Source organism: Schistocerca gregaria, chromosome 2 (genome assembly GCF_023897955.1).
Source record: "Schistocerca gregaria isolate iqSchGreg1 chromosome 2, iqSchGreg1.2, whole genome shotgun sequence".
Taxonomy (NCBI): Eukaryota; Metazoa; Arthropoda; class Insecta; order Orthoptera; family Acrididae; genus Schistocerca; species Schistocerca gregaria.
In genome coordinates this window covers 925,884,842-925,909,653 of record NC_064921.1, presented here as the reverse complement: position 1 = coordinate 925,909,653, position 24,812 = coordinate 925,884,842, and the positions used below count along the sequence as shown (strand labels likewise).

The 24,812-nt window shown below is 43.9% G+C and overlaps 1 protein-coding gene across 1 annotated transcript in view; it reads left to right on the top strand.

Annotated features, from left to right (window-relative positions):
* Positions 1–24,812, top strand: part of LOC126335354 (monocarboxylate transporter 12-like) — a 576,599-nt gene that overhangs the window by 408,608 nt on the left and 143,179 nt on the right. Inside the window, exon 2 of the mRNA XM_049998541.1 lies at positions 2,117–2,419. Within this exon, the coding sequence (XP_049854498.1) occupies positions 2,203–2,419 (217 nt within the window). The 5' untranslated portion in view covers positions 2,117–2,202. The remainder of the gene's footprint in view (positions 1–2,116; positions 2,420–24,812) is intronic.

The following is a 24,812-nucleotide window of genomic DNA, read 5'->3' as shown; positions in this document are numbered from 1 at the left end:
CAACGAATTTCCGTCGTCTGTTACACGTCATTCGCAACGACGTCCGCCAGAACCTCTTGCGCCGCCAGGACACACTTCAACGCGATGATTTTCTTAATCTTTATGTGGCATCAAAATTGGTCCACAACGCTCAAGTTCTTCCTCTGCCGACTGCAATTGGGCGCAACCTTCAACCGGCTTTTGGCTAGTATCTCACAGCTGGTTCCCTGTTTAAAGTCCGTTAGACATTTACCCTGGCCCGACGGGATGGTGGCCTCGGGCTCGTCAATGTCTGTATACTAGCTGCGCTGTGTTCCGCAGAATGTGCTGGGGACCAAACATCCCTCCATCCAGTGGTCGATAGTGTGTACTACCGTCCACCAGCCCTTTCTCCCTACGAACGCCCGGGCACTGTGGTATCAAATAGTCAACAGGAAATTTGCCACGAAACAGCGACTGCACAACATGGGCTTGTCAGATTGCCCTCTTTGTCTCCTTTACCAGCAACTGGATACTGGTGACCACCGTCTGACATGCGCCTCTTCGCAAGATGTGTGGCGCTTCGTGCCGCATATCATTGCCTGTTGTCTCAGGGTGCCACCAGACACAATCGAACCTCGAATGTTTCTACACCCGGAGGACCAACATTTGCCTGCCGCCAAATGTCATTCTATTACGTGGTTCAAACGGTGGGCGGTCGCTTATCTCTTCCATGAGGGACCTAAATCGCACCTCCACTTCTGGACCTATTTACTAACAGCCCATGCAGTTCTCGAAAACGAGCCACGTTACCGAACATTATTTGCTAACTATCTTCGAGGGGTCTTTGTTAGACCTCCACTAAGTTGGGGGGTGCCTGCAGGAGAGGCACCTATCCCCCCCCCCCCTCCCAAGGCAGTGTCTGTGTTTAAGCCTCCTATGATCGATTCTGCCTTTGATTTCCGCTGATGGGAGACCGTGTCGCAGATTGCGCGGATTTTATTGCCTTTTTCTTTACTTTTTCTTTACCTAGCATTTATATATTTTTTCTCTGTCGCCGATGTGTTCCACATAATTTTATGATAATAGTGAATATGACAAAAGCACAATGCAAATCAGTAAATGAGAACAACGCCTTCCACTTCTCTTGATTCCTGTGTCTGCCACTTACCTAAGCACCACAGGCTTGGTGATGGTGAGGGGGACACTGTGGCCAGGCCTCGGGTTTCGACCCCTTCCCACTTTGGTCCCCTGGCCCCCACAGATCCACTATTTAAAAAAAAGTAGAGAGAGAAAAGTGGTCAGCGCGACGGAATGCCGCGCAAAGGGGCCCGGGATCAATTCCAAGCTGGGTCGGGGATTTTTAGGGTCTTGGTGTAGTGTTGCCGTCGTCCTCTTCATAGTGTTGTGTTGTCTTCATCATCATCTCATCCACCGGGGTGGCAACCGGAAGGGCATCCGGTCACCCCTTAAACAAACCCTGCCAGATCCAAACACTTGCGAAAGTGCGGGACGAAGGCACAAGGAACGAGAGAGTTAGCCAGAAATGTATCCGAAACATTTATTTCCACGTTTTTCTGAAATAATCAATGTTTCGTACTTAATTTCTCATTTAATGACGGAACTGAAAGTAACAATACGTTTTATAGGTCACTGTTATCTGATAGTTACGGACATGAAGTTTTTTTTTTTTTTTTGTAAATTTCGTACAATTGATGGTAACAATAAGAAGCTTTTGCACTAATTAAAGATTCCTATTAATTCTATTTGAATGAGCTTTAGTTGACTAAATGGATGTGTTATATGTTATGTGTCTCGTGTACAGTCTACTTGACACAATCGGAAGTTGTATTTTAACATTTGCTATCCTGTGAAATGTGTGTCGTGTAATACATAAAAGCGTGCTACCAAATACTTCACATAAAGGTTCCCCTAGTATGTCCTACCATAAACGCTAATGTAATGAGGGCTTATTTCTCACTATTTGTTAGAGTTGTCTACGCTTCTTCACACACACACAATTATAACTTGCTTATCGTAAAAAAATGTAGCACGAAATATGGACTGCCTGGTCAGACGTAAGCTTGGCGTCATGGCCTTTATGCTGCTATGTTTATAACAGATGAATGAAGGAATTTGTTTGGGGTCGGTGTTGCAGACCCGCAGCGGGCGCGGTCGGCGTCCGGCGTGGCGGCGGCGCTGCACGACGACGAGGAGACGTGCCCGGCGATCTGCGAGCGCGACATGTTCAGCCTGCACCGCAACATCCCGGCGCTGCGGCGGCGCGACGTGGACACGGCAGCCATCCGGCAGCACTACTACCCCGAGGGCGGCTGGGGCTGGGTCGTCTGCGCCGCCGGCTTCCTCGCGCGGCTCCTCGCCGCCGCCGCGCAGTTCGCCTTCGGCCTGCTCTACCTGTACGCCGTGCACCACCTCGCCGACAAGGGCCGCGTCCTGCCCGGTGAGTCGAGCGACTGCCCGTTTCTGCCGGCTCCCCACTCCCTCCCCAACCACCTGTCTCTCCTCCTTATCCACTCTTCTTACGGGGGGTGTCCAGTAAGTAATACAACAATTTCGGATGAAGTAATGCGTACTCTGTTATGGTGCATTGTGGAGTATACCCTCTTCAACATTTATAGTTTCATGAAGTTCCGGCAAGTGGCGGCTCTTTACGAAACCTTCAAAATGGCGTCTTTAACGGACGCGCATTCCAAGCACAGACTGTGTTTCTTTTGACGAAAAACCACAGCACCGCAGATATTCATAGGCAGTTGATAGTGTCAACGTGTAACCTCCCCCGCACTTATCGACCTTAATGACAGTAAAAATTAAACCACGTGTACCTAATGGAAATTTGGGAAAAGCAAACGTCACCGAAGTTAATCTGCCGGTAACTAGGGAGGAAAGAGTTACATCTACAGGTAAATGAAAGGAAAAATGCAAATGAAACTGGTGGAAATTAATTTTGAAAAGGGGTAAAGTTAATAAAGAAAGTAAATTTGTGGTCGTTACGTTAACAATTAACGGGCGTTAATTAGATACTTTGAGTTTTGGGGAAAATTACGGTCGTCAGTCTTATGGCTTTCAGAAGAAAAAGTATTACATTACTTATTGAACGCCGCTCGTACAAGGACTACAACAGATCAGAGTAATAAAGTGACACTTGGACACGGAAAGAGCTGATAGCTCGCGCTTCACTGTTACCCGAGAATGTCCAGTATGGCTGTGGCAGCAACAGCTGTGTCATTCTATACCACCTGGGAAACCAACCGCCACAGCTCATTAAACAAACGAACGTCTGATTACTATACAAATGAGGTAATGTGTTAAATATTTTACGTTAAGCACGTAAAATCTTTATGGCTGAAGAGGAAAGACACTTATTACTTCATTTTTAGAGCTTTCACGTTATTCACCGGATGAGTATAGTCTGACTAATTTGCGCTCCTTTCTACAAAAGCGAGCTTTTCACGGGTCTCGCTGTTCATAACCTCGTATCTGCTGAGCCGTGCCTCGTACAATGGTACCATTTTGCAGGTACGTTCAGACGTATATGTGGATACTATGTGCAAATTGTCTTACGAGTAGAGTTAGTAATAAAGATGTAATAAATTACAACTTCGTGTCGGATGCTGAAGTTTTACTGTAAGAACTGTGAAAACGTAGTAAGCGATAAATATTTTTTGTTCATCATTTTGTGAGTGAGTGTCAGCGATGAAACATTTCTAAATGACTTGAAATAATTTATAATGTTTTTTAGAAGTCGGTAAGTGCTCGAATTCGCCATTGCAGGATGCACGTAGTCTGGGTAGTTTTAGCGCTGTGAGTTACGCTGCCTCTAAACAGATTTACAGTTTCTAACTTTAATTCTTAACTTCTTTGGCCAAACATTTAATTTAGGATTATACCTCTTATGGACTTATTACATGAATTCCGGAAATTGAAATTGTTTTAATCCTCAAAAGCCGTTAGATTTGCAAGCTGCAATCTAGAGAGGATTACTTAGCTGTTTAGTGAAACACTCTTTCGTACGTTTTCCGTTAACCTGAAGTAGGCCTCACGCGATCGTAATAGCCGTATCACTTGGCTACTTACTTTCACTATTATACGCAGACGTCTTTTCCATCATCATAAAAAATGTGGCGCAAGGAAACAAAGGATGGGTTGACAATAACCGCCGGTGCGGCTGGCCAAGCGGTTCTTGGCGCTACAGTCTGGAACCGCGCTACCGCTACGGTCGCAGGTTCGAATCCTGCCTCGGGCATGAATGTGTGTGATGTCCTTAGCTTAGTTAGGTTTAAGTAGTTCTAAGTTCTAGGGGACTGATGCCCTCATTTGTTACGTCCCGTAGTGCTCAGAGCCATTTGAACCATTTGACAATAAGCACAAAAGCTACGTTAGTGGCGGCAGTAGTCCTTCACAGAGCGACAGAATGACGAAAGAGACAGAACGCACGACCAACCAGGTTTCCTTTTTGGTTGCTGCTGTGCAAGCTGTTTTGTAAAGCACTAACCGCCAATCACTTTGTTACCCTCACCCAGGTAAACGGCCGACCACGTTGAAGCCTACAGTTCGCTGTCTGTCTATACTCTGCTAAAATTACTTAAGGGTTAGACAACGCAATACCCTGTCTTGATCGCTTTTTTTAGTGTAAGAACTTAACAATTTTACGCGTTGGAGGCTTCAGCCATCCTCAGAATCGTCAGATAAAAAGACACTAATGGGAAATACACTCCTGAAAATGGAAAAAAAGAACACATTGACACCGGTGTGTCAGACCCACCATACTTGCTCCGGACACTGCGAGAGGGCTGTACAAGCAATGATCACACGCACGGCACAGCAGACACACCAGGAACCGCGGTGTTGGCCGTCGAATGGCGCTAGCTGCGCAGCATTTGTGCACCGCCGCCGTCAGTGTCAGCCAGTTTGCCGTGGCATACGGAGCTCCATCGCAGTCTTTAACACTGGTAGCATGCCGCGACAGCGTGGACGTGAACCGTATGTGCAGTTGACGGACTTAGAGCGATGGCGTATAGTGGGCATGAGGGAGGCCGGGTGGACGTACCGCCGAATTGCTCAACACGTGGGGCGTGAGGTCTCCACAGTACATCCATGTTGTCGGCAGTGGTCGGCGGAAGGTGCACGTGCCCGTCGACCTGGGACCGGACCGCAGCGACACATGGATGCACGCCAAGACCGTAGGATCCTACGCAGTGCCGTAGGGGACCGCACGGCCACTTCCCAGCAAATTAGGGACACTGTTGCTCCTGGGGTATCGGCGAGGACCATTCGCAACCATTTCCATGAAGCTGGGCTACGGTCCCGCACACCGTTAGGCCGTCTTCCGCTCACGCCCCAACGTCGTTCAGCCCGCCTCCAGTGGTGTCGCGACAGGCGTGAATGGAGGGACGAATGGAGGTGTCGTCTTCAGCGATGAGAGTCGCTTCTGCCTTGGTGCCAATGATGGTCGTATGCGTGTTTGGCGCCGTGCAGATTAGCGCCACAATCAGGACTCTATACGACCGAGGCACACTGGGCCAACACCCGGCATCATGGTGTGGGGAGCGATCTCCTACACTGGCCGTACACCTCTGGTGATCGTCGAGAGGACACTGAATAGTGCACGGTACATCCAAACCTTCATCGAACCCATCGTTCTACCATTCCTAGACCGGCAAGGGAACTTGCTGTTCCAACAGGACAATGCACGTCCGCATGTATCCCGTGCCACCCAACGTGCTCTAGAAGGTGTAAGTCAACTACCCTGGCCAGCAAGATCTCCGGATCTGTCTCCCATTGAGCATGTTTGGGACTGGATGAAGCGTCGTCTCACGCGGTCTGCACGTCCAGAACGAACGCTGGTCCAACTGAGGCGCCAGGTGGAAATGGCATGGCAAGCCGTTCCACAGGACTACATCCAGCATCTCTACGATCGTCTCCACGGGAGAATAGCAGCCTGCATTGCTGCGAAAGGTGGATATACACTGTACTAGTGTCGACATTGTGCATGCTCTGTTGCCTGTGTCTATGTGCCTGTGGTTCTGTCATTGTGATCATGTGATGTATGTGACCCCAGGAATGTGTCAATAAAGTTTCCCCTTCCTGGGACAATGAATTCACGGTGTTCTTATTTCAATTTCCAGGAGTGTATTTATGTTACAGACCAAAAAATGTTGCAGAAATATATGCAGGCTGCCCATTTATCCTGTTCTTGTTGTGGTCTTTAGTCCTAAGACTGTTTTGATGCAGCTCTCCATGCTATTCTATCCTGTGCAAGCTTCTTCATCTCCCAGTACCTACTGCAGCCTACATCCTACTGAATCTGCTTAGTGTATTCATGTCTTGGTCTCCCTCTACGATTTTTACCCACCACGCTGCCCTCCAATACTAAATGATGCTTCAGAACATGTCCTATCAACCGATCCCTTCTTCTAGTCACGTTGTGCCACAAACTCCTCCCCAATTCTGTTCAATACCTCCTCATTAGTTATGTGATCGACCCATCAAATCTTCAGCATTCTTCTGTAGCACCACATTTCGAAAGCTTCTATTCTCTTCTTGTCTAAACTATTTACCGTCCATGTTTCACTTACATACATGGCTACACTCCATACAAATACTTTCAGAAACGACATCCTGACACTTAAATCAATACTCGATGCTAACAGATTTCTCTTATCCAGAAACGCTTTCCTTGCCATTGCCAGTCTACATTTTATATCCTCTCTACTTTGACCATCACCAGTTATTTCGTTCCCCAAATAGCAAAACTCCTTTCCAACTTTAAGTGTCTCGTTTCCTAATCTAATTCCCTCAGCATCACCCGACTTAATTCGACTACATTCCATTATTCTCATTTGGCTTTTGTTGATGTTCATCTTATACGCTCCATTTAAGACACTGTCCATTCCGTTCAACTGCTCTTCCAAGTCTGTTGCTGTATCTGACAGAATTACAGTGTCATCGGCGAACCTCAAAGTTTTTATTTCTTCTTCATATATTTTAATACCTACTCCGATATTTTTCTTTGTTTCCTTTACTGCCTGATCAATATACAGATTGAATAACATCGTGTAAAGGCTCTGCCATCTGGTTTCTGTACAAATTGTAAATAGCCTTTCGCTCCCTGTGTTTTACCCCTGCTACCTTCAGAATTTGAAAGAGAGTTTTCCAGTCAGTATTGTTAAAATCTTGCTCTGAGTCTACAAATGCTAGAAACGTAGATTTGCCTTTCCTTAATCTATCTTCCAAGATACGTCTTAGTGTCAGTATTGCCTCTCGTGTTCCAACATTTCTACGAAATCCAAACTGATCTTCCCCGAGGTCAGCTTCTAGCATTCATCTGTAAAGTTAGTTAGTATTTTACAGCTGTGATTTATTAAACTGATAGTTCGGTAATTTTCACATCTGTCAACACCTTCTTTCTTTGGGATTGGAATTATTATATTCTTCTTGAAGTCTCAGGGAATTTCGCCTGTCTCATACATCTTTCTCAGCAGATGGTACAGTTTTGTCAGGACTGGCTCTCCCAAGGCTGTAAGTAGTTCTAATGGAATGTTGTCTACTCCCGGGAACTTGTTTCGACTTAGGTCTTTCAGTGCTCTGTCGAACTCTTCACGCAGTATCGTATCTCCCATTTCATCTTCATCTTCATCCTCTCCCATTTCCACTATATTGTCCTCAAGAACATCGCACCTGTATAGACCCTCTATATACACCTTCCACCTTTCTGCTTTCCCTTCTTTTCTTAGAGCAGGGTTTCCAACAGAGCTCTTGATATTCTTGCAAGTGGTTCTCTGTTCTCCAAAGGTCTCTTTAATTTTCGTGTAGGCAGTATCTATATTACCCCTCGTGAGATATGCCTCTACATCCTTACATTTGTCCTCTACCCATCCCTGCTTAGTCATTTTGCCCTTCCTGTCGATCTCATTTTTAACACGTTTGTATTCCTTTTTGCCTGATTCACTTACTGCATTACTAGCTCTCGTCTTTTTACCTACTTGATCCTTTGCTGCCCTCACTACTTCATCCCTCAAAGCTACCCATTCTTCTTCTACTGTATTTCTTTTCTCCATTCTTGTCAGTTGTTCCCTTATGCTCTCCCTGGAAATCTGTACAATCTCTGGTTCTTTCAGTTTATCCAGGTCCCATCTCCTTAAATTCGCACCTTTTTGCAATTTCTGCAGTTTTAATTTACAGTTCATAACCAATAGATAGTGGTCAGAGTCCACATCTTCCCCTGGAAATGTCTTACAATTTAAAACCTGGTTCCTAAATCTCTGTCTTACCATTATGGAATCTAACTGAAACCTTCTAGTATCTCCAGAGTTCTTCCAAGTATACAACCTTCTTTCATGATTCGTGAACAAAGTGTTAGCTATGATTAAGTTATGCTCTGTGCAAAATTCTACCAGGCGGCTTCCTCTTTCATTTCTTAGCCCCATTCCATATTCACCTACTACGTTTTCTTCTCTTCGACCATAGAACAGCCTCATCCATATGAGCACAGACGATTTACTGAGAAAGGCCCTAAAAATACTCTGGGAAATATCACTGAACCAGACTTCGATATTTACGAACAGTGAAAGTGATTGTGGACAAGTGGGCACAACCATTTCGATATTGCAATCCCACGCAAGAACATCCGGGATCGAAATTTCCTAGGAACGTGCTGATAGAGCTGAACATAACAAAAACTGCCCATGTGTAGCACATGTTCGGGAAGCACATCAATTTTTGTGGCGTATGAATCTAAGCAAACCTAAGCAAAGTGTAGACTACATAGTGCAAGAGGCCCAGTAGAGAAGTGTCAGGGACCTGTAACAAATCTGCCCGAGGCAGCTGGTTCTGCCATTTCTTAGTTGACGGCAATGGGTTTTAAAATGTAATACAAAATTTTATAACTTCCAATATTATTCACTGCTGCCGTGCATTTCCGTAGGACAGAAAAGTCTGATTTTGGATCTGTACATTCAAACGGTCTTGTTCCTCCGTCTTGTCCTTTTCCTGCTTCTTTTCCTTTCCTGTGTACCGTATCCCCAGTATGTTCTACTGCATTCAAAGTAACGTGCATTCTCTCCTAGCAACGTTCATAAGTTTTCTAACTTCCTGTTCTTTCTCGGTATTACCTTCTGCAGTAAATTTGCTATACTTCTCCAATTTTCTGAAAGTCATGTGACCGTCTTTTGACTGGTTTTAAACTACCTCCCCTCTTCACCGCTGGCCACCTAAAATGCAACACCAAGAAAGGCCGGAGATATCACAGCCCAATTGATTTGGGAGATAAAGTGCAAAAATCATACGATTGAAAGTACTGCCCCATGTGAAGAGAGGAAGATTATAAAATCAGTATGGAGTGTTGGCGCCATTGCTGGCTGTAACAGCTGCTACACGCCTCGGTATAGAATCAAAGAGCTATGGACCTGTTTTTGGGGTATAGTGGTCCATAATGCGTCCACATACTGCCGAAGTTGATCTGGTGTAGCAGCGGGTGGTGTATCCTTCGTCAGTCGATCCCCCGTAATCGACCAGACGTTTCCGATAGGCAAGGGATCGGAAGAATAGGGATGCCAAGGCAGCAACGCAATCCGATGGGCCACAAATAAATCTTGAACACTGCGTGCAACGTGTGGTCGTATGTCAACGTTTTCGTAAGAAAAGGTAACATATCTAATCGTAATGATATATGTGATTACCTACACTCTCCTCATTGCGATGGCTTGCCATCTCCTGTTTGAAGATTCTTTGGTGAGGACTTGCGTTTCTAACAATGAAGTTCTCAAACGTTTATCGTTTCCCTGACATGGGTAATTCAGCTAAACACGATATGGTTAGCTGATCTACGTGTTAAAGAATTACCTTATACTGCACATCTTTACTCGAAAATACTCTAAATACGTTACTGTAATCCAACGAGAACGCCGCCATAATGTATCTTCCTGAGGCGTCGATAGCATACGAGAAAATCCCATTCAAAATAAAATTAAAAATGTCTCTGAGCACTATGGGACTAAACTTCTGAGGTCATCAGTCCCCTAGAACTTAGAACTACTTAAACCTAACTAACCTAAGGACACCATACACATCCATGCCAAAAGCAGGATTCGAACCTGCGACAGTAGCGATCGTGCGGTTCCAGACTGTAGCGCCTAGAACCGCTCGGCCACCCCGACCGGCCCCATTCAACATACTTGGATACGATGAAGGAGTACGAGTGCTCCAACCGTGCTCGCAACTTAAGTTTTAATGTAATTACACGTCCTCGAGCTAAACAGGCTAACTTTCAGTCCCGTAAAATTAACATAATTTACTCCACTTAATCAGTAGGGCCAGGATTTTAATGAAATCCAAAATTCCCCCGTAACCTTATAGTGAATTTTAGAACAATTTATGTTTGAATCCAGGTGTTGCAGTGTAGAGAAATGTATTTTTATTGTGCATATGAAGTCATATTTAAACGACATTTTTAGTAACAGGTCATATTTCGGCAAACTTTTGCCACGAATGCGTAAATTTGTCATATAGTTAAGGACAGAAGAATAAAAACGTGAGATGTTGCACACGGGACAATGTTTCAGATGATATTGTCACAAATAAACACAACACTTAATAGAAAGATTTATTCATCAGGACTACAGTAGACACTGTTGCGCGGGGCCGAGAAAACGCTGTCTAAGTAAACAAATGTGGCTCCCGACGTTATAAACTTAATAGACATGATCACACTATTCAGTCTGTATAGAAACTCAGTCTGGTTCATAAATCGCTCCAACAGTATGAAGTTATTAGATTTTGTCCATGATATTCGAGAGCAGCTCTTCAGCATCGACGGGGAAATACAATTTTTTAACTATGTGAAGTAATAGTTAGCGCAAAAGTGCTTTAATGTGCAACGACCCAGTGATACCGCATAACAAGTAGCTGTGTGAAGAGAAGTGCTAAAAATGACAGCAGACAAACGATGTTGTTTGAGCAGACAGGTCCATCTTCGGCTGTAAAATCAATCTACAAGGATTGTGAGCTGGTGCTATCCTGTGGAATGCCACAGAAGTGCACAGCACATCCAATTCCAGATGAATCTACACTGAGAAAGAATCATTTATCAGTGTGCTAGAGGAGGCACTCGACAAAATACGAATTAGTGTTGCTTAACAAACGGTCTGGGTGTTCATAGGTGAAACCACCAATCTGGATGGTCGTTAAGTAGCTAATGTTGTTGGTGTTCTAAAAGCTGATGGGCCTGGAGAAATGGGCCTTCTAAAGTTTGATGCTCTCGAAAGAATAAACAACTCGATTACCGTCATTTTGTGTAACGTCTTTACGAAACCACTGGGACTGTATTGTATGAACAGAGACAACGCTTCAGTGCTACTAACAGGTGATCTAGAGGTGCCAGTACGGTAGCTCAGCGTGTTCGGTCAGAGGGTTATCTGCCCTCTGTAATAAAAAAAACTGAGTCAACGGCTCAACACTGAACTTAAACCGGTGTTATGGGACATCCGCACCGAACAAATGCAACAAACAATATCGAACACAATGAGAACAAAAAGAAAAAAGGGGTATTCTCTTTGATTAGTAATCAAAACATGTTTGAATCCCGCCTCTGGTTAAATTTTTATTAATAATTAGCATTGTCGGCCAAAGACGTCCGGCATAAGAAGTCACCTTCGTTCTATCAACAGCCTTGTCAAAGAGGACGCAAGAGTGAACAGAGGTTCAGAGCACTCTCTTGTCCTAGGGGTGGGAAACTGCCCCTAAAGTCGGAAGAATGAGCAGTGGGCAATGGCATGAGGATGCCGAAGGCAATGGAATCTACTGCATTAAGGACAAGTAATGAGTATCCACAGGACATGTGGCCCGTAGTTGAAAAGTGTCATGATGATCTCTCCATTGGCAAAATATTCCGGTCTATTCCCCCAGTAGGGTGACCTGGAGGGACGGCAAAGGGGGAAGTGACCATGAGAAAAAGACTAAATAAATAACGAAAGGATAACGTTCTACGAATTGAGGTGTGGGCTTTTTACAAAGCTTGGACGTGGTAGAGAATCTAGAAAATCGGAAAATGGATATGCAAATGCTCAACCTAGATATAGTAGGGGTCAATGAAGTGAAATGGAAAGAAGACAAGGATTTCTGGTCAGATGAAAAATGGCGAGATACGCTTGAAGTTCTCTAAGCAATAAGGAATAGCTCAGTAGGCAGTATAGTTGAAGAGGAATGGACACCTCTAAAAAGGGCCATCAGAGAAGTTGGGTAGAAAAATATGGGTACAAAGAGGGTGAATACGAAGAAACCGTGGGTAACAGAAGATATACTTCATTTGATCGACGAAAGAAGGAAGTACAAAGATGTTCCAGGAACTTAGGAACACAGAAATACAGGTCACTGAGGAATGATGTAAATAGGAAGTGCATGGAAGCTAAGGCGAAATGGCTTCAGGAAAAATGTGAAGGAATCGAGAAAGAAATGGTTGTCTGAAGAACAGACTCAGCAGGCAGGAAAATCATAACAACCTCTGGTGGCGTTAAAAGCAGAGTGGTAACATGAAGAGTGCAGTTGGAACTCCACTGTTAAATGCAGGGGAGAGAACGGATGGGTGGAAAGAATACAAGAAAGCCTCTATGAGGGGGAAGATTTGTATGATGTGATAGAAGAGGATACAGGAGTTGATTTAGAAGAGATACGGGATCCAGTATTACAATCAGAATCTGAAAGAACTTTAGAGGACTTAAGGTCAATTAAGTGAGAAGGGATAGATAACATTCCATCAGAACTTCAAAAATCGTTAGGGGAAGTGGGAACAAAACGACTATTCACGTTGGTGTGTAGAATGTTTGAGTCTGGCGACATACCATCTGACTTTCGGAAAAATATCATCCACAAAATTACCAAGACTACAAGAGCTGACAAAAGCGATAACTATCGCACAATCAGTGCGAAAACTATCGTACAATCAACTTAGCAGCTCATGCATCCAAGTTGCTGAGAAAATTAATATACAGAAGAATCGAAAAGAAAATTGCGGGTATGCTAGATGACGATCAGTTTGGCTTTAGAAAAGGTAAAGGCACCAGAGAGGCAATTCTGACGTTTCGATTGACAATGGAGCAAGACTAAAGAAAATCAAGACACGTTCTTGGGATTTGTCGACCTGGAAAAAGCGTTACACAATGTAAAATGGTGCAAAATGTTATAAATTCAGAGAAAAATAGGGGTAAGTTATAGAGAGAGATGGGTAATGTACAATATGTACAAGAGCCAACAGGGAATAATAAGAATGGACGACCAACAACGAAGTGCTGGATTTAAAAAGGGTGTAAGACAGCAATGTAGTCTTTCCCCCCTACTGTTCAATCAGTACATCGAAGCAGCAATGATGGAAATAAAGGAAAGGTTAATAAGTGGAATAAAATTTCAAGGTGAAATCGAAGAAAAACGAAAGTAATGAGAAGTAGCAGAAATGAGAACAGCGAGAAACTTAACAATAGGATTGATGGCCACCAATTAGATGAAGTTAATGAAATCAGCTACCTAGGCAGTAAAATAAGCAATGATGGATGGATCAAGAAGGATATCAAAAGCAGAGTAGCAATGGCAACCAAGAGAGTTCTACTAGTATCAAACATAGGCCTTAATTTGAGGAAGAAATTTCTGAGAACGTACGTCTGGAGTACAGCATTCTATGGTAGTGAAACATGGACTGTGGGAAAACCGGAACAGAAGAGAATCGAAGCATTTGAGATGTGGTGCTATAGACGAATGTTGAAAATTAGAAGGACTGATAAGGTAATGAATGAGGAGGTTCTGGGCACATTCGGAGAGGAAAGGAATATGTCGAAAACATTGACAAGGAAAAGGTCCAGATGATAGGACATCTGCTAAGACATGAGGTAATGACTTCCATAGTACTAGCGGGAACTGTAGAGGACAAAAGGACAAAAAGAGGTAGCACAGGAGAGGAATTCGTGGAAAAAAGATGGTGCTTGATACGTGGCTAAAGCAGCCAATGGACTTCAGTATCTCTACCACGATGTTGTGTATGTCACATTCGTTGTTCATGCGTTACTCGTAGTTGCAGGAAGAGGTGAGATCAGATTATACTGATATGGAAAAATTAACGTCCTGTGGCAAGAAAATTTGTGAGAAAGCTCCGCTGGGGTTGTAGAAATTCAAGGAACACGCATCTTCACTCCCTTCCTCCCTCATACTGTTCTTATTCGACGTGGTTCTTGACATAATTCTGATGCATATTACTACACCAAAAACACCAAGAAAACGACAGATTTTTATGTGATTCACAGCGATGAGTAAAGTGCTATGAAAACTGTGAAAGTGGTTTTTACAGATATCTTGTCTCGAAACTTGGCATACGTCAACACCAACTGTTCAGTGGTATCAAAAGGCATCACACGACTGGAAGCTCCTGCGACAACTGTACCAGAAGATAATAAAGTTTTGTGAACTTGACAGCGATGAATAAAGTGCTGTGCAAACCGTGAAAGCTATTTTTACCGTTACCTTGTCTTGAAACCAGGCAAACATAAACGCCGACTTTTCAGTGGTATCAAAAGCCATCACACGAATGAAAGCTGCTGGTACTCAACTTTGTTACTCCCTGTATATTATGCCACATCTCCAGAGTGAGTTTGTTCGAGCTCTTTGTTATATGGCTGACAAAAATGAAATGGCTCCAAGCACTATGGGACTTAACAACTCAGGTCATCAGTCTCCTAGACTTAGAACTACTTAAACCTAACTGCCGGCCGCTGGTGGCCGAGCGGTTCTGGCGCTACAGTCTGGAACCGCGCGACTGCTACGGTCGCAGGTTCGAACCCTGCCTCGGGCATGGATGTGTGTGTTGTTCTTAGGTTAGTTACGTTTAAGTAGTTCTAAGTTCTAGGGGACTTATGACCTCAGCAGTTGGGTCCCATAGTGCTCAGAGCCATTTTTTGAACTTAAACCTAACTAACCTAAGGACATCACAGACATCCATGCCCGAGGCAGCATTCGATCCTCCACCGTAGCACCAGCGCGATTCCAGACTGAAGCGCCTAGAACCGCTCTGCCACAGCGGCTGGCAGTTATTCGTTACACTCAGTTAATAATCAAGCTGTAATTAAATGAAAGTGAAGCTGTTCCACTACTGTGGTGATCGATCAATGTGAGAATGACATTTTCATCAGTCATAGTCTAATTTCGTATTCTTATCATTCCAACGATTGCAATCACCCACACAGACATTAATCATTCATGACTGTTACATCTAATTAAGGTCTCTGTGGGACGTAGAGGGATATTCGATGTCACAAAGAAAGGTAAAACGTGATGTTGCACCTACAACTACGTACGATAGTAAGGCAAATCCTACTCATCCCTGTACATAATTGCGTATGATAATATGTGGCGAGCAGACGTACGTCTATGGCTACAGGCCTGTGGTGGTGAGAGAAATGCTTTCCACATTCTTAAGTACATTCTCCTCGTGTCTTTTATTCATAACCCCATCGACAGATATTAAAATGTAGTAAACCACCGTAAACTGTTCAGAATCCCGGAGCTCTGACGGTAGCCTTGTCCCAGGCCTGAATTTTTGCGTGCTGAAATCGAAGTAATTCATTTTCCACAAAGTAGTTATTGCCACTTTTTAACACAAAATAGCCCGGTACATTCTGGATGAGTTCAGCAATAATTGCTCAAATGAACACACATAAAAAATATTTTGCAGAACTCCTGAAGATAGACGTTGACTGTGGATATTGTATCACAGACGCAGACACTCTGACTGTTCTGAGATGTCACTGAACCCGCCCAAAGATGTAAACAACCATGCCTCAGCAGCGCCTATTAGACAGACGGGTTTCTGACAGCCGATAATTTCCAATCATTCCACCAAGAACGAGGTACATGACTCGTGTTGTCTGTAGTTCAACACCTAGACGGTCAATAACGCAATCGTTAGCGTCCACATTGTTACTTTGTGCCAGGAAGGGCCCTCAACAAGGGAAGTGTCCAGGCGTCTCGGAGTGAACCAAATCGGTGTTGTTCGTACATGGAGGTCCGAACCAAAGCGATGTTGTTCGTACATGGAGGTGATACAGAAAGAAAGGAACTGTCGATGACATGCCCCGCTCAGGCCGCCCCAGGGCTACTATTGCGGTGGATGACCGCTACTTATGGATTATGGCACGGAGGAAACCTGACAGCAACGCCACAGTGTTGAACAATGATTTTCGTGCAGCCACAGGACGCCGTGTTACGACTCAAATTGTGCGCAATAGGGTGAATGATGCGCAACTTCATTTCCGTCGTCCATGGCGAGGTCCCCCTTTGCAGCCACGACACCATGCTGCGCGGCAATATGGGACCAAAAACATGCCGAATGAATTGCTCAGGATTGGCATCACATTCTCTTCCCGATGAGTGTCACACCTGCCTTCCACCAGATAATCGTTGGAGACGTATTTGGAGGCAATCCGGTAGTGTAAACGCGGTAGACACACTGTCCAGCGAGTGCAGCGAGTTGGAGGTTCCATGGTGTTTTTGGGTGATATTATGTGGGGTGACGTACGCAGCTTGTGGTCATAGAAGACGCCGTAACGTCTGTACGATTCGTGAATGCCAGCCTCAGATCGATAGTGCATACATATAGGCAGCATATGAGGAGGCATTCGTCTTCACGGATCCATCGTGCACATCTCTTCCTTCAGGCTAACGACATCGCTCAAATAGAGAGGCCAGCATGCTCTCCAGACATGAACCCTATCAAACATTCCTAGTGTAGATTTAAAAGGGTTGTTTATGGATGACGTGACCCACGAACCACTCCGGGGTACCTACGCCGAATCGCTGTTGAGGAGTAAGGCAATCTACACCAACAGTGCCTTGATGAACTTGTGGACGATATGCCACGACGAACAGGCACGCATCAATGCAAGAGGACGTGCTACTGGGTGTTAGAGGTACTGGTGTGTACAGACCTCTGACGGACTCGCTGTATGGTGGTACAACACAAAATGTGTGGTTTTCATGAGCAATAAAAAGGGCGGAAATGATATTTATGTTGTTCTCTATTCCAGTTTTCTGTACAGGTTCCTGAACTCTCGGAACAGAGGTGACGCAAAACGTTTTTAGGTGTGTGTATTTTGCGACACTTGATTGGAACAATTTTTGCAATTATGGGACTGGTCTTTCTCCAACTGTCGTTTCGTGCCCTGTACTCAGATAAATGTTCCTGTCAACATGGCATCGTCGAACTTCTTGTTGTACCCGAGGTGTTGCTTCCGAAACTTGTTGTATAATTCAGTGAGGTAAGTGGAACGATTACAGACCAGAAATAAAACAAAGAAATCCCGCATCTGTAGCAATCGAGGAAGTACTTGAACTGAAAAAATGTCAAATTGGTAGAGAAGTTCACTTGCTCGAAACTATAGTGTGTCTAAAAGGGACGACAGGATGTCAAACGACCAACTAATTAAAATAATTCCATGGCTAACAAAGAAAATGTTTCGGATTCCAAATGCAACCTGAGGAAAACTACACAGAGAGAGAATACAAGTTGTTGACCTATAAGTTTTATAACCTGGCTAATGTGCTTCGGTGGCTGAAAACATAGCCCTGAATGGAAAATGCGGTGACCGGCCCTTTTACAGAGGCAGGGATATTTTAGCTCTGGGGTTGCCCTCTGCACAAGCCACGAACTCGTGGACATGAGGATAAAAATCTACCTCCGCAACCGTGTGGGCTACGAAAAAATTAAACGGAAACAGCTTTTTCCTAGCGCCAAAGGGCCTAATTTAAATTTTTGATTAAAGTGATTTATGATAACCACATAATTATTCAGACATACATCTCTAATAGTTCTACACCTCGCTAATGCATCGGTAGTTTTACAAATTCGTTCATAATTCGTAGTTTGTGGGAGATTTATATATTAACTTTACGTACTTGCTTAATATACATATAATCGATATGTAATTCCAATCATTTTATTTGTAATTTCATTAGCTCTCAGAATCTGTAAATCTGTGATTTATATAATGATTTTTCTTTGTATGGATTGGTAGTGAATGACTTGACCTCACCAACGGGAACGTGAATTATTCCGGAAAAGTGTATGACCGTCAAGTAATCTGAAATCAAGTCGCATATTTTGCATGTTGTTAAATGCTATTCCTATTGGCTTTCTAATAAGTGTATGTTAATTCAACAAAATGCAAAATCATTTTAACGTGCTAGAATTATCAGTATAACAAGTGCTGCAGTGTGTAATTGTAAACACATTTAAGAGAAATGTTGGTCAACCCACTGACTTAACACTAAATATTATTTTTGTTTATATATATATATATATATATATATATATATATATATATATATATATATATATATATATATTGCTAGGCACCATCGTCAAAAAATAATGGTCTGAGTTAAATGTTTGAGACTTGAAGACTTGACAGATTGTGTTTTTCAGGTGCGTAGAAAATATGCTGCTCTGTGATCAGAGGTGACATTGCCAAGAATCATATTCGTACAGCTACTGATCCGGTTCTAAAGACTAGAACAGGGGCATACTGCAGGTCATACGTCTTGGTTGTTCTGTCTATATTGTTCCGTGGCTGCAATATGCAACAGAATCTGTGTCTAGCTCCCATCCTATAATGATTTTGTCAGAAGTGTGAAACAGAAGTCGTCCGAAACCTTTAATGGAAATATTCCAGAACGGTTTCCCTTGACACATTGTGGGTGTGGCATAAGTAGGACTCTTGCAGCGGCAACACGTTGAAAGTTTGAAATACCGCTCCGCACACTCTTCAACACAAAACTGCGCACGACACTTGCTCGTGCAGTGCATAAAAAGTTGTAGCTAACAGGCCATCTTCTGCCATGTGTCTGAGCCATATAGATAGCAATAATGATAGTCACTACATTCTAGAATTCCATTCTACAGCGGAGTGTGCGCTGATATGAAACTTCCTGGTCGATTAAAACTGTGTGCCGGAGCGAGACTCGAACTTGGGATCTTGGCTTTCGGGGCAAGTGCTCTACCAACTGAGCTACTGAAACACAACTCACGCCTTTTCCTCGCAGCCCAGTTCGAGTCTCGGTCCGGCACACAGTTGTAATCTGGTACGAAGTTTCAGTCACTACATTGTTCTACCACGTAGCTTTTGAATACTGAACTGTCTATATTGCACAAAATCTTTTGTATATTTGCGCCTGTGGTGATCCCTACACGTCTCACATCTACTACTGGCATCTTTATTGGACCATTATTCACGTTCTACGTAGTTTCGACATCGGAATTTCGATGACAACGATGTTTTCAATGTCCTTTAAGAAGAAGTCGAAGCCCCTATTCCAGAAGGGGAAGTTAACGGTTATGATGTTTATCCAGATTCCTTAGTGGATGAATAGTCAGGTAAAGAATAAATAAAAGACAACAATGTAGTGAACCGTTTGAAATATTTGGTCACCTAAATGATCTTTAGTAAAACATCTGTGGTAGAAAAAAGTTTAATAAGAGTCCACAAACAACCCATGTCTGCAAAGCGTTCCATTACCAATAATAATCAGAATGGAAAAATGTGCCGAAAATAGACGTTTCAAAACATACCAGACTCTAACAAATTACGTGTAAGAACGAAGTCTACACTTTTTTTTTAAACAAAAATATAAGTCAGGGAACCATTTTGTAACTCTGCTAAATTTAATATTTCATAATAAGTTTTTTAGGTTGGGTAAACTAGGTATCACTCTTTGAAATGAAACATGATACATATCTATTGCATTCACAGCTACAAAGCTTTGATTTTCGAGAAGTGTTTTGAAAACAGCAGTCCAGCCGCCCTATCCTGAGTGATTGGGGCTAGTTTCGAATGTCATAACAACGTCCTGAATGAACTGAATGAAAGTCACAACAGTAGTATTCTTTCTCTTTTCTCGAATTCGTAACAGTTCTCTCCCTGACGCCTCTGTCGCTCTAATGAGTTTGTGAATGTTCTCTGCTCAACAGAATTAAGCGACCACTTTTTTAAAATCGCTTACCTATTTCCCAAATCTACGTATAAGCGTGAATATTGGCAACCTTCCTCCGTAATGATGAAAAAGCGTGGCGTCATGCAACGCCACTCCTGGGCTCGCTGACGCTTCACTCAGCAAGGTGTCGACGCATACGAAAAAAAATACCACAGCTCAGAAGTTCATGAAAGGTGTAACCTAGGTTTATGACGTCAAACTATCACCAAATTTCACCGCAGTTCTGCATAAGGTCAGCTTTGACCTGTTACAAGAAGAGAAGTTCGTTTCACCAATGCTACGCGTTTGTCACCCCTTCTTTTGATGCCTCCACGATGGAGGGTAGATCGCAACGCCCGGCGTCGAAATCACATGATTTTCCTATGTGTGGCAGAGGAAAAAGCTTCAGACTCATCGCCTCTCAGAATGGATACGAAATGGCCTCAGGATGTAGCATAACCGGTTTCGATGAAACCACCCCTTCCCTTGAGACATTGATTACCTCACATTCTGCGGTGAGTAACAGGACGACGTTCCTGACCAACTTTATCACTGCTGACACAACACGGAGGCTTTAACCCTTCTATAACGACATCGTGGTTCAGCAGTTCCGTTGATCGAAATCGCATCTCTTTGGAGCGCAGTACGACAGCAATTTTTGCTCTGGTGTACATTGTGGAACCACAAGGTATCGTTCAAAACCATTCGACGAGGCGTGAATGTGATCGGAAGTAGTAAAGGGTGCGTATATTTTTTTCAGCCCTCCTGTTTTGCCCTCTTGTGACGTGATCATGGAGGACTGCGACGTTGACACATGCGTGAATCAAACGGCAAAGGGTCCCTTGAAGAGTTCCCATTCTGGCAAGACTGTCACTGCCATCCGCTCACGTTTGTTGAACACTATAAAAACGTACCTGTACAAAGAAAACCCAAGACGAGAGTCCTAGGCGCCTGCACATAGGCAATCACTTAGCATTTCTCCATTCCGGCATACCTACAAGCAGATGGCCAGAACTCTCCGTTGACTTTTTCATGTGCACGTTCAAAAGTGCTCGAGAGAGCGTGGACAGGTGGTGCATGGGGACTTAATTAAATAAAATGCTAATAGTTTTAATTTTAATTGCTGTTTGTCCGATTACGCAGTCTCGTAGACGGTTGGCCCTGAATAATATTAGTACGCAATCTGACTGCAAAGAATAACAACAAAGAATGAAAGGTAATTTCCGTTAACACAGTTAATTAATTAAGTCCCCAGCAACTATAAGAGCTACGAAACAACAAAGCACAAATGTAACTGTTGTGTGTGTGGAAGTGTGATTCAACGTACACATCTGGCATGGTTCTTCCATGATAAGACAAGATATGGTGTCTTGCCCAAAAAGAACAACTAGTACTCTATCGACGTCTCAACAAGCACAGATCACGCCTACCTCAGAACTACCACTGTTCTTACTAACTTCTCAGTGGCAACTGCCAGTGGAGGCGGCTGAATAATACTCTTTGGCGCAATCTCTGGCGCTGTGACTCAGTGTAGCCACCTTTCAAATGCTCCTCCTCCACGGGCTATAATTTGATGGTATTTTTGCCAGCGTTGGTGGTGAAAATACCACCAAATTCGTCCAAAAAAATACAGACAAAAATAAAAGATAATATTAAATAAGTAAATACCACATAACTAAATAAATTTGGGCTTTGCACTGACCCTTCAATAACCTAATATATAAAATACAGTAAGGAATACAAATGCTTGCATACATGTGATTTTACATAATAGTTTACACAAGTATCATGTGGTTAAACAATTCAATCAATAGCGTCAGCAATGACGAATAGGTGCAGGTAAGAGTCTCATGACATTTCATACACAGTAAATACACACAAAAAATCACTTTATACAAACATTCACATAAAATCCTTTCAATAGTTCAATAAACAAGTAAGACTCCTCAGAGTAGTTGACAGTTCCAGCAGTAGCACCCAGCAATTGTCAACAGGTGCAAACAGCAGTCCCATAACATTTCATCAGCAGTATTTAAACAGCTCCAACAGTGGCACACAAAACTGGCGAGCAGGCGCAGACAACAACAAGTGACATCATCTCAGTAGAAGCAGTTCCATCAGTGGCACCCAGCAATGTTGAGCAGGTGCAGACTGTAACAATTAACATTATCTCAGTAGAAGCAGTTCCATCAGTGGCACCCAGCAATGTTGAAAAGGTGCAGACACCACCAAGTGACATTATTTCAGTAGAAGCAGTTCCATCAGTGGCGTCCAGCAATGGCGAGCAGGCGGAGACAACTTCAAGTGACATTATCTCAGTAGAAGCAGTCCATCAGTGGCACCCAGCAATGTTGAGCAGGTGCAGACACCAAAAAGTGACATCATTCCAGTAGAAGCAGTCCATCAGTGGCACCCAGTAATGTTGAACAGGTGCAGACACCAAGTGACATCATTTCAGTAGAAGCAGTCCATCAGTGGCACCCAGCAATGTTGAGCAGGTGCAGACACCAACAAGTGACATCATTCCAGTAGAAGCAGTCCATCAGTGGCACCCAGCAATGTTGAACAGGTGCAGACACCAAGTGACATCATTTCAGTAGAAGCAGTCCATCAGTGGCACCAATTATGTTGAACATGTGCAGGTAACAGTCCATAATATTCACCATCACTAATCAGACAATTCATCAGAGTTCATTAGCACAAATTAAACATTTCCAAGTGGCACCCACCAATGTTAATACCTGGAAGCACGAACAACAGTTTGAATGCACACACAACTGCTTTTAAAAAATCATTATCAATGCTCTTACATTAAACATACAAATTATAGCAAACACAAATGATATCAGATAATTGTCATATTAACTACTACAAATACACAAATATCAGTAAACCTATAATTTTTATGGGTGTCAGTGCAAGCCACAACAAACAAGTAAAATAATATTTAGGAGATACGTCGGTACCAATTATTTGGGATTAGGAAAGGAAAACACACAAAACACTCACTCCTCTCTCATCCACATTTAAGTAGTACTGTGTAATTGAATAGTGATAACTGTGTAAATGCAATTCTGTCAAAATTTGATGCTCAATATGTGTATCAAGTAGTAGTGGTACAGTGTATAAAAGACAATAATAGTTAGTCAACGACATAGTCATCATGTCAAGACCAATGTTTGCCAAGCCAACTTTTTCTGAACAACTGTCAGTGTGCCATGATATGCAAATACTTCCTTTCTCAATATATATATATATATATATATATATATATATATATATATATATATATATATATATATATATATACTCCTGGAAATTGGAATAAGAACACCGTGAATTCATTGTCCCAGGAAGGGGAAACGTTATTGACACATTCCTGGGGTCAGATACATCACATGATCACACTGACAGAACCACAGGCACATAGACACAGGCAACAGAGCATGCACAATGTCGGCACTAGTACAGTGTATGTCCACCTTTCGCAGCAATGCAGGCTGCTATTCTCCCATGGAGACGATCGTAGAGATGCTGGATGTAGTCCTGAAGAACGGCTTGCCATGCCATTTCCACCTGGCGCCTCAGTTGGACCAGCGTTCGTGCTGGACGTGCAGACCGCGTGAGACGACGCTTCATCCAGTCCCAAACATGCTCAATGGGGGACAGATCCGGAGATCTTGCTGGCCAGGGTAGTTGACTTACACCTTCTAGAGCACGTTGGGTGGCACGGGTACATGCGGAGGTGCATTGTCCTGTTGGAACAGCAAGTTCCCTTGCCGGTCTAGGAATGGTAGAACGATAGGTTCGATGACGGTTTGGATGTACCGTGCTCTATTCAGTGTCCCCTCGACGATCACCAGAGGTGTACGGCCAGTGTAGGAGATCGCTCCCCACACCATGATGCCGGGTGTTGGCCCTGTGTGCCTCGATCGTATGCAGTCCTGATTGTGGCGCTCACCTGCACGGCGCCAAACACGCATACGACCATCATTGGCACCAAGGCAGAAGCGACTCTCATCGTTGAAGACGACACGTCTCCATTCGTCCCTCCATTCACGCCTGTCGCGACACCACTGGAGGCGGGCTGCACGATGCTGGGGCGTGTGCGGAAGACGGCCTAACGGTGTGCGGGACCGTAGCCCAGCTTCATGGAGACGGTTGCGAATGGTCCTCGCCGATACCTCAGGAGCAACAGGGTCCCTAATTTGCTGGGAAGTGGCGGTGCGGTCCCCTACAGCACTGTGTAGGATCCTACGGTCTTGGCGTGCATCCGTGCGTCGCTGCGGTCCGGTCCCAGGTCGATGGGCACGTGCACCTTCCGCCGACCACTGGCGACAACATCGATGTACTGTGGAGACCTCACGCCCCACGTGTTGAGCAAGTCGGCGGTACGTCGACCCGGCCTCCCGCATGCCCACTATATGCCCTCGCTCAAAGTCCGTCAACTGCACATACGGTTCACGTCCACGCTGTCGCGGCATGCTACAGACTGCGATGGAGCTCCGTATACCACGGTAAACTGGCTGACACCGACGGCGGCGGTGCACAAATGCCGCGCAGCTAGCACCATTCGACGGCCAACACCGCGGTTCCAGGTGTGTCCGCTGTGCCGTGCGTGTGATCATTGCTTGTACAGCCCTCTCGCAGTGTCCGGAGCAAGTATGGTGGGTCTGACACACCGGTGTCAATGTGTTCTTTTTCCCATTTCCAGGAATATATATATATATATATATATATATATATATATATATATATATATATATATATATATATACTGCTTATTGATTTAACAAAGTGTGCGTGTAGACAATCTTCCTTCTACTTGAGTGCTC